The sequence below is a fragment of the Bombina bombina genome, unplaced genomic scaffold, assembly GCF_027579735.1.
Source record: "Bombina bombina isolate aBomBom1 unplaced genomic scaffold, aBomBom1.pri scaffold_965, whole genome shotgun sequence".
Lineage (NCBI taxonomy): Eukaryota > Metazoa > Chordata > Amphibia > Anura > Bombinatoridae > Bombina > Bombina bombina.
In genome coordinates, this window is record NW_026511008.1 from 21,771 (window position 1) to 38,495 (window position 16,725).

Below are 16,725 nucleotides of genomic sequence, written 5' to 3' on the forward strand. Positions count from 1 at the left end.
CATTCGGAGAAATAATTTCCACAATCTTACAACAAATGCACTTAGCTTTGGTAGAACCGATGTCAGGCATGAAAGTTCCAGCAGATACTTCTGAGGCAGGATCAGATTGAGACATTGTGCAAAATGTAAAAGAAAAAACATATAAAGCAAAATTATCAATTTCCTTATATGACAGTTTCAGGAATGGGAAAAAAATGCAAATAGCATAGCCCTCTGATAGAGAAAAAGGCAAGAGGCAAACTTCAATGGGGTATTAAAATAATGAAAAAATTTTTACGCCAACAATAACCGGGAATGACACACTTGCCTCACTAACGACGCAACTGTGTGTAAGGCTTTGTCGTCAACTACGACGCCGGAAATGACGAAGTTGCGTCACAGACGTATTTTTCACGCCAAAAATGACGCAATAAAGTCTAGCACTTGGCGCACCCGCGGGCCGAATACCACCTGCAATTTGCAAGAAAAAAGTCAATTTAGAAAAAAAGACTAAATCCCAGGTAAGAAAAAAAAATTCTTAAAATGTTTATTTTCCCCAAACATGAAACTGACAGTCTGCAGAAGGAAATACATGAACCTGACTCATGGCAAATATAAGTACAATACATATATTTAGAACTTTATATAAATTCATAAAGTGCCAAACCATAGCTGGGGTGCCTTAAGTAACAAAAAACATACTTACCAAAAGACACCCATCCACATATAGCAGATAGCCAAACCAGTACTGAAACAGTTATCAGTAAAGGTAATGGTAAATTGAGAGTATATCGTCGATCTGAAAAGGGAGGTAGGAAATGAATCTCTACGAACGATAACAGAGAACCTATGAAATAGACCCCTGTTAGGGAAATCATCGTATTCATTAAGTGATACTCCCTTCACGTCCCTCTGACTTTCGCTGTACTCTGAGAGGAATCGGGCTTCAACAATGCGGAGAAGCGCATATCAACGTAGAAATCTTAGCACAAACTTACTTCACCAACTCCATAGGAGGCAAAGTTTGTAAAACTGAATTGTGGGTGTGGTGAGGGGTGTATTTATAGGCATTTTGAGGTTTGGGAGACTTTGCTCCTCCTAGTAGGATTGTATATCCCATACGTCACTAACTCATGGACTCTTGCCAATTGCATGAAAGAAACATATCAGCAGACACAAGGCAAGACAAGTCCCTGCGACATCCGTGGGAGGTCAGCGACTGAAATTCTCATGAGAAAGAAAAAATTTGTCACAACCTGTACTCCTTAACGTCCCTCTGACAAACACTGTATTCTGGGGGAAAACAGGCCTCAAATCAATGTGAGAACACCTCTCAACAAAGAAATCATTTGTACATCTTCACTCTCCAGTGGAGGCAAAGAGAAGACTACCTACCATAGATGTGGGAGGGGTTATATAGAGCTCTTGGGTTTTGGGAATCTTTGCCAATCACAGAAAAATACTGCTTCCAGTAGATAGCCAATCCAGGCTATCTGGGGATCGGTTCCCGCAACACTTGTAGCTGTCCTGTGACTTACTACCACTGGGTGTAATTGTGCCACTAACCCATTCTTCACCTTCCTCCTGCAGAGGAAATGATAAGACTGGCTTATCAGTGAGGTAGGAGGGGTTTTTAAGGGTTCTTGGAGTTTTGGGAATCTGTCTTCTCCTAGTGGCTAAGAGTGGAATTCCCAGTAGCAATGGCTTGTGGACTCATTACATTTATGAAAGAAATAAGTAGAATTTTATTATTTTTTTTAATGAATATCTTCCATGAAATACATAATTTCTTTAGCACTTTATTACATTATTTCTCAACTGTGGTCCTCAAGTACCCCCAACAGGCCAGGTTCTCATTATAGCTGAACAAGTGCACACGTGAAGTAATCAGCTGATCAGTAACACCATGGTTACTAACCCGCTCTCACCCTTCTGCTGATTATGTCACATTAGGACTGGTACAGCTATAATGAAAACCTGGCCTGTTGAGGGTTTTTGAGGACTACAGTTGAGAAACAATGTAATAAAGTGCTTCAGAAATTATGTATTTCATTGAAGATACTCATAACTGTGAGGTGATTACATGCATGAAGTAAGAATGGTTGTTAAAAAAAAAGTTAGGCGTGACAGCATGTAATTACAAAGCCTTTTTTATAGTCAGTGTGAAAACATCAGATTTTCAATAGCCTTACTGCCCTGCACTTGCCTTATCTGAAGGAGCCCATCCAAACTTGTTAATGTAGCAGGCATTGCAAAACTTGTATTGTTTTGTAGTACCTCTTTCAAACCTCTAATATCTCTCCTGCTGAGGCCACTTGGGAATTTATATAAATGAGCTATTACAATGCTCAAACAAGAATGGCTTGTAAAGACTAACAACTTTTTTTCTATTCATTTAATCTACACATTTATGTTACAATCAGACTGTTTTGTGTTACTAAAAAACACTAGTTAAAAACACAACAGATAAGGTTAATAAAATAAACAAAAAACAAAACTTAATAAACTTACTTCAAATAAAAATCGATTATCACATCATTTAAAAACTCTCCTTCATTTAGACAATGGAGGTCTTCATTGGTCACCGAAATTCCACCTTTGGCAGGTGGGGGTGGATAAACAATCAATCTTAAAATAAAAGAAAAAAATAGAAAGGGAAATAGAAGCTGCGGATAAATTCTTACTAACACATTAAAAAACAAAAACAAACGATAAACATAATCATAGAAAGACATCCTGAGAATAAATGCATTTATTGAAGCCCATTCAATAAAGAGATAGTAAAAGAGAATATTCAAATTGCAAGAACATATACATTAGTTATATCAATAACAATTTAAACCACTTCATATGCCCAGGAAACCTGCAGAGCTTGACTTGTAACTGTTATAAATAATACAAATTACAATAGTATTTATTATGTATTAAAAAAAAAACATGCTTTAAACATAATATTTTGGTCACCTAAAAAAAACATAATTTATGTAAGAACTTATCTGATAAATTCATTTCTTTCATATTAGCAAGAGTCCATGAGCTAGTGACGTATGGGATATACATTCCTACCAGGAGGGGCAAAGTTTCCCAAACCTCAAAATGCCTATAAATACACCCCTCACCACACCCACAATTCAGTTTAACGAATAGCCAAGAAGTGGGGTGATAAAAAAGTGCGAAAGCATATAAAATAAGGAATTGGAATAATTGTGCTTTATACAAAAATCATAACCACCACAAAAAAAAGGGTGGGCCTCATGGACTCTTGCTAATATGAAAGAAATGAATTTATCAGGTAAGTTCTTACATAAATTATGTTTTCTTTCATGTAATTAGCAAGAGTCCATGAGCTAGTGACGTATGGGATAATCATTACCCAAGATGTGGATCTTTCCACGCAAGAGTCACTAGAGAGGGAGGGATAAAATAAAGACAGCCAATTCCTGCTGAAAATAATCCACACCCAAAATAAAGTTTAATGAAAAACATAAGCAGAAGATTCAAACTGAAACCGGTGCCTGAAGTACTTTTCTACCAAAAACTGCTTCAGAAGAAGAAAATACATCAAAATGGTAGAATTTAGTAAAAGTATGCAAAGAGGACCAAGTTGCTGCTTTGCAAATCTGATCAATCGAAGCTTCATTCCTAAACGCCCAGGAAGTAGAAACTGACCTAGTAGAATGAGCTGTAATCCTTTGAGGCGGAGTTTTACCCGACTCAACATAGGCAAGATGAATTAAAGATTTCAACCAAGATGCCAAAGAAATGGCAGAAGCTTTCTGGCCTTTTCTAGAACCGGAAAAGATAACAAATAAACTAGAAGTCTTTCGGAAAGACTTAGTAGCTTCAACATAATATTTCAAAGCTCTAACAACATCCAAAGAATGTAACGATTTCTCCTTAGAATTCTTAGGATTAGGACATAATGAAGGAACTACAATTTCTCTACTAATGTTGTTGGAATTCACAACTTTAGGTAAAAATTCAAAAGAAGTTCGCAACACTGCCTTATCCTGATGAAAAATCAGAAAAGGAGACTCACAAGAAAGAGCAGATAATTCAGAAACTCTTCTGGCAGAAGAGATTGCCAAAAGGAACAAAACTTTCCAAGAAAGTAATTTAATGTCCAATGAATGCATAGGTTCAAACGGAGGAGCTTGAAGAGCCCCTAGAACCAAATTCAAACTCCAAGGAGGAGAAATTGACTTAATGACAGGTTTTATACGAACCAAAGCTTGTACAAAACAATGAATATCAGGAAGATTAGCAATCTTTCTGTGAAAAAGAACAGAAAGAGCAGAGATTTGTCCTTTCAAGGAACTTGCGGACAAACCTTTATCTAAACCATCCTGAAGAAACTGTAAAAATCTTGGAATTCTAAAAGAATGCCAATAAAAATGATGAGAAAGACACCAAGAAATATAAGTCTTCCAGACTCTATAATATATCTCTCTGGATACAGATTTACGAGCCTGTAACATAGTATTAATCACAGAGTCAGAGAAACCTCTTTGACTAAGAATCAAGCGTTCAATCTCCATACCTTTAAATTTAAGGATTTGAGATCCTGATGGAAAAAAGGACCTTGCGACAGAAGGTCTGGTCGTAGCGGAAGAGTCCACGGATGGCAAGAGGCCATCCGGACAAGATCAGCATACCAAAACCTGTGAGGCCATGCCGGAGCTACCAGCAGAACAAACGAGCATTCCTTCAGAATCTTGGAGATTACTCTTGGAAGAAGAACTAGAGGCGGAAAGATATAAGCAGGATGATACTTCCAAGGAAGTAATAATGCATCCACTGCTTCCGCCTGAGGATCCCGGTATCTGGACAGATACCTGGGAAGTTTCTTGTTTAGATGAGACGCCATCAGATCTATTTCTGGAAGCTCCCATATTTGAACAATCTGAAGAAATACCTCTGGGTGAAGAGACCATTCGCCCGGATGCAACGTTTGGCGACTGAGATAATCCGCTTCCCAATTGTCTATACCTGGGATATGAACCGCAGAGATTAGACAGGAGCTGGATTCCGCCCAAACCAGAATTCGAGATACTTCTTTCATAGCCAGAGGACTGTGAGTCCCTCCTTGATGATTGATGTATGCCACAGTTGTGACAATGTCTGTCTGAAAACAAATGAACGATTCTCTCTTCAGAAGAGGCCAAGACTGAAGAGCTCTGAAAATTGCACGGAGTTCCAAAATATTGATCGGTAATCTCACCTCCTGAGATTCCCAAACTCCTTGTGCCGTCAGAGATCCCCACACAGCTCCCCAACCTGTGAGACTTGCATCTGTTGAAATTACAGTCCAGGTCGGAAGCACAAAAGAAGCCCCCTGAATTAAACGATGGTGATCTGTCCACCACGTTAGAGAGTGTCGTACAATCGGTTTTAAAGATATTAATTGAGATATCTTTGTGTAATCCCTGCACCATTGATTCAGCATACAGAGCTGAAGAGGTTGCATGTGAAAACGAGCAAAGGGGATCGCGTCCGATGCAGCAGTCATAAGACCTAGAATTTCCATGCATAAGGCTACCGAAGGGAATGATTGTGACTGAAGGTTTCGACAAGCTGAAATCAATTTTAGACGTCTCTTGTCTGTCAAAGACAGAGTCATGGACACTGAATCTATCTGGAAACCCAGAAAGGTTACCCTTGTCTGAGGAATCAATGAATTTTTTAGTGAATTGATCCTCCAACCATGATCTTGAAGAAACAACACAAGTCGATTCGTATGAGATTCTGCTAAATGTAAAGACTGAGCAAGTACCAAGATATTGTCCAAATAAGGAAATACCACAATACCCTGTTCTCTGATTACAGACAGAAGGGCACCGAGAACCTTTGTAAAAATTCTTGGAGCTGTAGCTAGGCCAAACGGCAGAGCCACAAACTGGTAATGCTTGTCCAGAAAAGAGAATCTCAGGAACTGAAAATGATCTGGATGAATCGGAATATGCAGATAAGTATCCTGTAAATCTATTGTGGACATATAATGCCCTTGCTGAACAAAAGGCAAGATAGTCCTTACAGTTACCATTTTGAACGTTGGTATCCTGACATAACGATTCAATATTTTTAGATCCAGAACTGGTCTGAAGGAGTTCTCCTTCTTTGGTACAATGAAGAGATTTGAATAAAACCCCATCCCCTGTTCCAGAACTGGAACTGGCATAATTACTCCAGCCAACTCTAGATCTGAAACACAATTCAGAAATGCTTGAGCTTTCACTGGATTTACTGGGACACGGGAAAGAAAAAATCTCTTTGCAGGAGGTCTCATCTTGAAACCAATTCTGTACCCTTCTGAAACAATGTTCTGAATCCAAAGATTGTGAACAGAATTGATCCAAATTTCTTTGAAAAAACGTAACCTGCCCCCTACCAGCTGAGCTGGAATGAGGGCCGCACCTTCATGTGGACTTAGAAGCAGGCTTTGCCTTTCTAGAAGGCTTGGATTTATTCCAGACTGGAGATGGTTTCCAAACTGAAACTGCTCCTGAGGATGAAGGATCAGGCTTTTGTTCTTTGTTGAAACGAAAGGAACGAAAACGATTATTAGCCCTGTTTTTACCCTTAGATTTTTTATCCTGTGGTAAAAAAGTTCCTTTCCCACCAGTAACAGTTGAGATAATGGAATCCAACTGAGAACCAAATAATTTGTTACCCTGGAAAGAAATGGAAAGTAGAGTTGATTTAGAAGCCATGTCAGCATTCCAAGTTTTAAGCCATAAAGCTCTTCTAGCTAAAATAGCTAGAGACATAAACCTGACATCAACTCTGATAATATCAAAAATGGCATCACAGATAAAATTATTAGCATGCTGAAGAAGAATAATAATATTATGAGAATCATGATCTGTTACTTGTTGTGCTAAAGTCTCCAACCAAAAAGTTGAAGCTGCAGCAACATCAGCCAAATATATAGCAGGTCTAAGAAGATTACCTGAACACAGATAAGCTTTTCTTAGAAAGGATTCAATTTTCCTATCTAAAGGATCTTTAAACGAAGTACCATCTGACGTAGGAATAGTAGTACGTTTAGCAAGGGTAGAAATAGCCCCATCAACTTTAGGGATTTTGTCCCAAAATTCTAATCTGTCAGACGGCACAGGATATAATTGCTTAAAACGTTTAGAAGGAGTAAATGAATTACCCAATTTATCCCATTCTCTGGAAATTACTTCAGAAATAGCATTAGGAACAGGAAAAACTTCTGGAATAACCACAGGAGATTTAAACACCTTATCTAAACGTTTAGAATTAGTATCAAGAGGACCAGAATCCTCTATTTCTAAAGCAATTAGTACTTCTTTAAGTAAAGAACGAATAAATTCCATTTTAAATAAATATGAAGATTTATCAGCATCAATCTCTGAGACAGAATCCTCTGAACCAGAAGAGTCATCAGAATCAGAATGATGATGTTCATTTAAAAATTCATCTGTAGAGAGAGAAGTTTTAAAAGATTTTTTATGTTTACTAGAAGGAGAAATAACAGACATAGCCTTCTTGATGGATTCAGAAACAAAATCTCTTATGTTATCAGGAACATTCTGCACCTTAGATGTCGAGGGAACTGCAACAGGCAATGGTACATTACTAAAGGAAATATTATCTGCTTTAACAAGTTTGTCATGACAATTAATACAAACAACAGCCGGAGGAATAGCTACCAAAAGTTTACAGCAGATACACTTAGCTTTGGTAGTTCCAGCACTAGACAGCGATTTTCCTGAAGTATCTTCTGACTCAGATGCAACGTGAGACATCTTGCAATATGTAAGAGAAAAAACAACATATAAAGCAAAATTGATCAAATTCCTTAAATGACAGTTTCAGGAATGGGAAAAAAATGCCAATAAACAAGCTTCTAGTAACCAGAAGCAAAGAAAAAATGAGACTGAAATAATGTGGAGACAAAAACGACGCCCATATTTTTTGGCGCCAAATAATACGCCCACATTGTTTGGCGCCTAAATGCTTTTTGGCGCCAAAAATGACGCCACATCCGGAACGCCTACATTTTTGGCGCAAAAGGACGTCAAAAAATGACGCAACTTCCGGCGACACGTATGACGCCGGAAACAGAAAAGATTTTTTGCGCCAAAAAAGTCCGCGCCAAGAATGACGCAATAAAATGAAGCATTTTCAGCCCCCGCGAGCCTAACAGCCCACAGGGAAAAAAAGTCAAATTTTTAAGGTAAGAAAAAATTATTGATTCAAATGCATTATCCCAAATATGAAACTGACTGTCTGAAAATAAGGAATGTTGAACATTCTGAGTCAAGGCAAATAAATGTTTGAATACATATATTTAGAACTTTATAAATAAAGTGCCCAACCATAGCTTAGAGTGTCACAGAAAATAAGATTTACTTACCCCAGGACACTCATCTACATGTTTGTAGAAAGCCAAACCAGTACTGAAACGAAAATCAGCAGAGGTAATGGTATATAAATAAGAGTATATCGTCGATCTGAAAAGGGAGGTAAGAGATGAATCTCTACGACCGATAACAGAGAACCTATGAAATAGACCCCGTAGAAGGAGATCACTGCATTCAAATAGGCAATACTCTCCTCACATCCCTCTGACATTCACTGCACGCTGAGAGGAAAACCGGGCTCCAACTTGCTGCGGAGCGCATATCAACGTAGAATCTAGCACAAACTTACTTCACCACCTCCATAGGAGGCAAAGTTTGTAAAACTGAATTGTGGGTGTGGTGAGGGGTGTATTTATAGGCATTTTGAGGTTTGGGAAACTTTGCCCCTCCTGGTAGGAATGTATATCCCATACGTCACTAGCTCATGGACTCTTGCTAATTACATGAAAGAAAATTAGGAATAAATTAAAAAGGTTAAAGAAATAAAGTGTATTCAATGATAAAGGAAAAAAATAGGACCTTCCAAAATTAAATCTGAGTGAAGTCTAACACGGGGGGTGAATGCTTTTAGCGTTTGCATACAAATTGTAAATCGTCTTATTTTTAAAAAATCCTCTCGGAGGCTGTATGGCAACAATGCACATTGCGTGCCAACAAAATGTATTTTTCTGTCCACCACCTTAAGCAAGGATACAAAGGTTCACAAGCCCTATGGGTACAATCCATTACAAAAACATAAATTATGCTTACCAGATAATTTCCTTTCCTTCTGTATGAGGAGAGTCCACGGCTTCATTCCTTACTTGTGGGAAATACAGAACCTCGCCACCAGGAGGAGGCAGACACACCCCAGCCAAAGGCTTTAATACCTCCCCCACTTCCCTCATATCCCAGTCATTCTGCCAAGGGACAAGGAACAGTAGGAGAAATATCAGGGTATAAAGGGTGCAAGAAGAAAACAGAATTTATGTTTACCTGATAAATTTCTTTCTCCTACGGTGTATCCGGTCCACGGCTTCATCCTTACTTGTGGGATATTCTCAATCCCTACAGGAAGTGGCAAAGAGAGCACACAGCAGAGCTGTCCATATAGCTCCCCTCAGGCTCCACCCCCCCCCAGTCATTCGACCGACATTTAGGAAAAAAAGGAGAACCATAGGGTGCAGTGGTGACTGTAGTTTACAAAAATAAATTTAAACCTGACCAAATGCCAGGGTGGGCCATGGACCGGATACACCGTAGGAGAAAGAAATTTGTCAGGTAAACATAAATTCTGTTTTCTCCTACATTGGTGTATCCGGTCCACGGCTTCATCCTTACTTGTGGGAACCAATACCAAAGCTTTAGGACACGGATGAAGGGAGGGAACAAGTCAGGTAACCTAAACGGAAGGCACCACTGCTTGTAAAACCTTTCTCCCAAAAATAGCCTCCAAAGAAGCAAAAGTATCGAATTTGTAAAATTTGGCAAATGTGTGCAGTGAAGACCAAGTCGCTGCCTTACAGATCTGTTCAACAGAAGCCTCATTCTTGAAAGCCCATGTGGAAGCCACAGCTTTAGTAGAGTGAGCTGTAATTCGTTCAGGAGGCTGCCTCCCAGCAGTCTCATAAGCCAACCGGATGATGCTTTTCAGCCAGAAAGACAGAGAGGTCGCAGTCGCCTTTTGACCTCTCCTCTTGCCAGAATAGACGACAAACAAGGACGATGTTTGTCTGAAGTCTTTAGTTGCTTTTAGATAAAACTTCAAAGCACGAACCACATCAAGATTGTGTAACAGACGTTCCTTGTTAGAAACTGGATTAGGACACAGAGAAGGAACAACTATTTCCTGGTTAATATTCTTATTGGAAACCACTTTTGGAAGAAAACCAGGCTTGGTACGTAAAACGACCTTATCTGTATGAAACACCAGATAGGGTGAATTACACTGTAAAGCAGACAATTCAGAAACTCTTCTAGCAGAAGAAATAGCTACCAAAAACAAAACTTTCCAAGATAGTAATTTAATATCTACGGAACCCCTTGAAGAACTGAAAGAACTAAATTTAGACTCCATGGAGGAGCCACAGGTCTGTAGACAGGCTTGATTCTGACTAAAGCCTGTACAAACGCCTGAACATCTGGCACGGCTGCCAGACGCTTGTTCAACAAAACAGACAGGGCAGATATCTGTCCTTTTAAGGAACTAGCTGACAGACCTTTCTCCAATCCTTCTTGGAGAAAAGATGGTATCCTTGGAATCCTAATCTTACTCCATGAGTAACCCTTGGATTCGCACCAGCAAAGATATTTCCGCCATATCTTATGGTAAATTTTTCTGGTGACAGGCTTTCTAGCCTGGATCAGAGTATCTATAACTGATTCAGAAAACCCACGCTTAGCTAGAATCAAGCATTCAATCTCCAAGCAGTCAGTTGCAGAGAAACTAGTTTTGGATGTTCGAATGGATCTTGGATTAGAAGGTCCTGCCTCAAAGGTAGCTTCCATGGTGGAACCGATGACATATTCACCAGGTCTGCATACCAAGTCCTGCGTGACCACGAAGGAGCTATTAGAATTACCGAAGCCTTCTCCTGTTTGATCCTGGCTACTAGCCGGGGGAGAAGAGAAAACGGTGGAAAGACATAAGCTAGATAGAACGACCAAGGCGCCACTAGGGCATCTACCAATGTCGCCTTAGGATCCCTGGACGCGTAACGTGGAACTTTGGAGTTCTGACGTGACGCCATCAGATCCAGATCTGGAAGGCCCCATAGTTGAGTTAACTGGGCAAAAACCTCCGGGTGAAGTTCCCACTCCCCCGGATGGAAAGTCTGACGACTCAGATAATCCGCTTCCCAGTTGTCCACCCCTGGGATGTGAATTGCTGATAGATGGCAGGAGTGATCCTCTGCCCATTTGATGATCTTGGATACCTCCCTCATCGCCAGGGAACTCTTTGTTCCTCCCTGACGATTGATGTACGCTACAGTCGTTATGTTGTCCGACTGAAATCTGATGAATTTGGCCTCCGCTAGTTGAGGCCATGCCTGGAGCGCATTGAATATCGCTCTCAATTCCAAAATGTTTATCGGGAGAAGAGATTCTTCCCGAGACCAAAGACCCTGAGCTTTCAGGGACTCCCAGACCGCACCCCAGCCTAAGAGGCTGGCGTCGGTCGTGACAATGATCCACTCCGGTCTTCGGAAACTCATTCCCTGAGACAGGTGACCCTGAGACAACCACCAGAGGAGTGAGTCTCTGGTTTTCTGGTCCATTTGTATCTGGGGAGACAAATCTGCATAATCCCCATTCCACTGTTTGAGCATGCACAGTTGCAGTGGTCTTAAATGAATTCGAGCAAAGGGAACCACGTCCATTGCCGCAACCATTAGTCCTATTACCTCCATGCACTGAGCTATGGAGGGTTGAGGAATGGATTGAAGAACTCGACAAGTGTTCAAAAGTTTTAACTTCCTGACCCCCGTCAGAAAGATTTTCATTTCTACCGAGTCTATTATTGTTCCCAGGGGATTGAGAATATCCCACAAGTAAGGATGAAGCCGTGGACCGGATACACCAATGTAGGAGAAAAACAAAAATGTAGGTCCGTCCAACGGAGAACACGGGCGGGGGCCGTTGACTCTCCTCATACAGAAGGAAAGGAAATTATCTGGAAAGCATAATTTATGTTTTCCTTCTTAATATAAGGAGAGTACACAGCTTCATTCCTTAATTGTGGGAAACATATACCCAAGCTCTGAATGAAAACGGGAGGGTAAAAAGAGAGACAGACCCTATTCTGAGGGCACCACAGCCTGCAAAACCTTTCTCCCAAAAGCTGCTTCGGCCGAAGGAAAAACGTAAATTTGTAAAATTTTGAAAAGGTATGTAAGGAGGACCAGGTAGCCACCCTACAAATCTGCTCCATAGAGGCCTCTTTCTTAAAGGCCCAAGAGGAAGCCACAGCACTAGTTGAATGAGCCTTAATCCTCTGTGGAGTCTTATGTCCCACTGACTCATATGCTAAGCGAATAATACTCCTCAACCTTCTGCCCTCTACGCTTCCCAGAATAGACAACAAGCAAAGAAGAAGTCGGTCGGAAATCCTTCACAGCTTGAAGACAGAACTTTAAAGCCCGAACCACATCCAAATTATGAAGTACTCATTCCTTCGAAGAAGAAGGGTTAGGACACAAGGAAGGAACCACAATCTCCTGATTGATGTTGCGACCAGAAACGACCTTAGGGAGAAAACCTAACCCAGTACGAAGAACAGCCTTATCAGCATGAAAACCTAGGTAAGGAGGCTCACATTGCAAGGCCACTATCTCAGAGACCCTGCACGCCAAAGCAATAGCTAGTAGAAAAAGGACCTTCCAAGACATTAATATAATGTCAATCACATGCATAGGCTCAAACGACATGCATAGGCTCAAACGGAGCCCTCTGCAAAACTTTAAGAACTAGATTTAAACTCCAAGGAGGAGCGGTAGGTCTAAACACAGGCCTGATTCTAGACAGAGCCTGAACAAAAGACTAAACATCAGGAAGCTCAGCGAGCCTCTTGTGCAATAAAACAGATAAGGCCGAAATCTGTTCCCTTTGGGAACAATCAGAAAGGCCCTTCTACAGACCATCCTGGAGAAAGGAAAGAATCCTGGAAACCTTGACCTTATGCCAGGGGAATCCACGCTCTTCACACCAGAATAAGTAGGTCCGCCACACCTTATGATAGATGCGACAAGTAACCGGCTTTCGAGCTTGAATGAGAGTATCAATCACTCTCTCAGAAAAACCTCTCTTGGCTAGGACTAAGCGTTCAATCTCCACGCAGTCAGCCTCAGAAAAACAAAATTTATGCTTACCTGATAAATTTCTTTCTTTTGCGATGTACCGAGTCCACGGATTCATCCTAACTTGTGGGATATTGTCCTTCCTGACAGGAAGTAGCAAAGAGAACACCACAGCAGAGCTGTCTATATAGCTCCCCCCTTAACTCCACCCCCCAGTCATTCGACCGAAGGCCAAGGAAAAAAAGGAGAAAATATAAGGTGCAGAGGTGACTGAAGTTTACATAAAAAATACTATCTGTCTTGAATAGACAGGGCGGGCCGTGGACTCGGTACATTGCAAAAGAAAGAAATTTATCAGGTAAGAATTCTTTTTCTTTTCTTTTGCATGATGTACCGAGTCCACGGATTCATCCTAACTTGTGGGATACCAATACCAAAGCTTTAGGACACGGATGAAGGGAGGAACAAGACAGGAACCTAAACGGAAGGCACCACTGCTTGCAAAACCTCTCTCCCAAAAATAGCCTCCGAAGAAGCAAAAGTATCAAATTTATAAAATTTTGAAAAAGGCATGAAGCGACGACCAAGTCGCAGCCTTACAAATCTGTTCAACAGAAGCATCATTTTTAAAAGCCCATGTGGAAGCTACCGCTCTAGTAGAATGAGCTGTAATCCTTTCAGGAGGCTGCTGTCCAGCAGTCTCATAAGCCAAACGGATGATGCTTTTCAGCCAAAAGTAAAGAGAAGTCGCCGTAGCCTTTTGACCCCTACGCTTTCAGGAATATACAACAAACAAAGAAGATGTTTGACTAAAATCTTTGGTTGCCTGCAAATAAAATTTCAAAGCACGAACCACGTCCAAGTTGTGCAACAGACGTTCCTTCTTACAAGAAGGATAAGGACACAGAGAAGGAACAACAATTTCTTGATTGATATTCCTGTTAGTAACAACCTTAGGTAGGAACCCAGGATTGGTACGCAAGACCATCTTATCAGCATGGAACACAAGATAAGGAGAGTCACATTGTAATGCAGATAAGTTCAGAAACTCTTCGAGCTGAAGAGATAGCAACTAGGAACAAAACTTTCCAAGATAAAAGCTTAATATATATGGAATGCATGGGTTCAAACGGAACCCCCTGAAGAACTCTAAGAACACAATTTAGACTCCATGGCGGAGCAACAGGTTTAAACACAGGCTTAATTTTAACTAAAGCCTGACAAAAAGCCAGAACATCTGGAACATCTGCCAGACGCTTGTGCAACAAAATAGACAGAGCAGATATCTGTCCCTTTAGGGAACTAGCTGATAATCCTTTCTCCAATTCCTCTTGGAGAAAAGACAAAAACCTAGGAATCCTGATTTTACTCCAGGAAAAGCCTTTGGATTCGCACCAAAAAAGATATTTATGCCATATCTTATGATTTTCCTGGTAACAGGCTTTCGAGCCTGAATCAAGGTATTTATGATTGACTCAGAGAAACCCCGCTTTGATAGAATCAAGCGTTCAATCTCCAAGCAGTCAGTTGCAGAGAAATTAGATTTTGACGCTTGAATGGACCTTGAATCAGAAAGTCCTGTCTCAATGGCAGAGACCATGGTGGAAGGGATGACATGTCCACCAGGTCTGCATACCAAGTCCTGCGTGGCCATGCAGGCGCTATCAAAATCACTGATGCTCTCTCCTGTTTGATTCTGGCAATCAGACGTGGAAGGAGAGGGAAAGGTGGAAACACATAAGCCAGGTTGAACGACCAGGGTACTGCTAGAGCAAACGAGGAAGTTTGGCGTTCTGACGAGACGCCATCAGATCCAACTCTGGTGTGCCCCATAGCCGAACCAGCTGAGCAAACACCTCCGGATGGAGTTCCCACTCCCCCGGATGAAATGTCTGACGACTTAGAAAATCTGCCTCCCAGTTCTCTACACCTGGGATATAGATCGCTGACAGATGGCAAGAGTGAGCCTCTGCCCATTGGATTATCCTTGAGACCTCTATCATCGCTAAGGAACTCTTTGTTCCGCCCTGATGATTGATATAAGCCACAGTCGTGATGTTGTCCGACTGAAACCTGATGAATCTGGCCAAAGCCAGCTGAGGCCATGCCTGGAGAGCATTGAATATTGCTCTTAATTCCAGAATATTTATCGGTAGGAGAGCCTCCTCCACTGCTTTGCCCCGTGGCCTTAGAACCGCCAGAAGGGACCCTAGCACCTTCGTGAAGATTTGCGGCGCTGTGGCCAACCCGAAAGGAAGAGCCACAAACTGATAATGCTTGTCCAGAAAGGCAAACCTGAGGAACTGGTGATGATCTTTGTGGATAGGAATGTGCAAATACGCATCCTTTAAGTCCAGGGTGGTCATATATTGACCCTCCTGGATCAATGGTAAGATAGTATGAATGGTCTCCATCTTGTAAAGATGGAAATCTTAGGAATTGGCTTAGGATCTTGAGATCCAGAATTGGTCTGAAGGTTCCCTCCTTTTTGGGAACTATAAACAGATTGGAGTAGAACCCCTGCCCCTGTTCTGCTTTTGGAACTGGGCAGATCACTCCCATGGTAAAAAGGTATTTTCTTTACTCTTCCTGCTTAGAGCCAGCAAAGGAGAATGACTAGGGGGTGGAGTTAAGGGGGGAGCTATATAGACAGCTCTGCTGTGGTGCTCTCTTTGCTACTTCCTGTCAGGAAGGACAATATCCCACAAGTTAGGATGAATCCGTGGACTCAGTACATCATGCAAAAGAAATATAGATTTTGATGCATAAGGGGACCCTGTTCCGGCAGATCCCTGCGACAAGGTAACCTCCATGGAGGAGATTGAGATATCCTTCATGGCCACGATGGAGCAATTAGCATTGCCAAAGCTTGTTCCTGCTTGATGCGGGCCACTACACGAGGGAGAAGTGGTAACGGTGGAAAAATGTAAACCACATTGAACCTCCAAGGCACTGCTAATGCATCTATTAAGCTCCACCTGAGGATCCCTGGGCCGCGACCAGTATCTGGGTAGCTTGGTATTGAGCAGGGACGCCATGAGATCTATCTCCGGCTTCCCCCATCTGTTGCAAATCTCTGCAAACACCTTGGGATGGAGAGACCATTCCCCCGGATGAAGGATTGTCTGCTGAGGAAATCCTATTCCCAGTTGTCCACACCTGGAATGTGGATTGCTGACAGCAAGCAGTTGTGGACCTCCGCCCATTCCAGAATCCGAGATACTTCCCTCATTGCTAGGGAGCTCCTTGTTTCCCCTGGTAATTGATTTAAGCCACCAAGGTTATGTTGTCCGATTGGAATCTGATAAACTGGGAAGAACCCTTAAGATGCCAAGTATTGAAGATCGCTTGAAGTTCCAAAATGTTGATCGGGAGGAGAGATTTCTCTCGAGTCCACAGGCCCTGTGCCTTCCTGGCACCCCAAACAGCTCCCCATCCTGATAGACTTGCGTCCGTAGTCACAGTCTCCCAGGATGGTCTCAAGATGTCCCTTGGGTGATCTGGACAGAGCCACCAAGAGAGCGATTCTCTCGACCGGTTGTCAAGAGAAATCTGTTGCGACAGATCCGAGTGGTCGC

At 41.6% G+C, this 16,725-nt stretch overlaps 1 protein-coding gene across 1 annotated transcript in view; it reads right to left on the bottom strand.

The window, feature by feature from the left end:
- LOC128643563 (sentrin-specific protease 6-like) overlaps positions 1-16,725 on the bottom strand; it is a gene marked incomplete at both ends in the record, with an annotated part of 114,902 nt that overhangs the window by 12,629 nt on the left and 85,548 nt on the right. Inside the window, one exon of the mRNA XM_053696405.1 lies at positions 2,491-2,607. Within this exon, the coding sequence (XP_053552380.1) occupies positions 2,491-2,607 (117 nt within the window). The remainder of the gene's footprint in view (positions 1-2,490; positions 2,608-16,725) is intronic.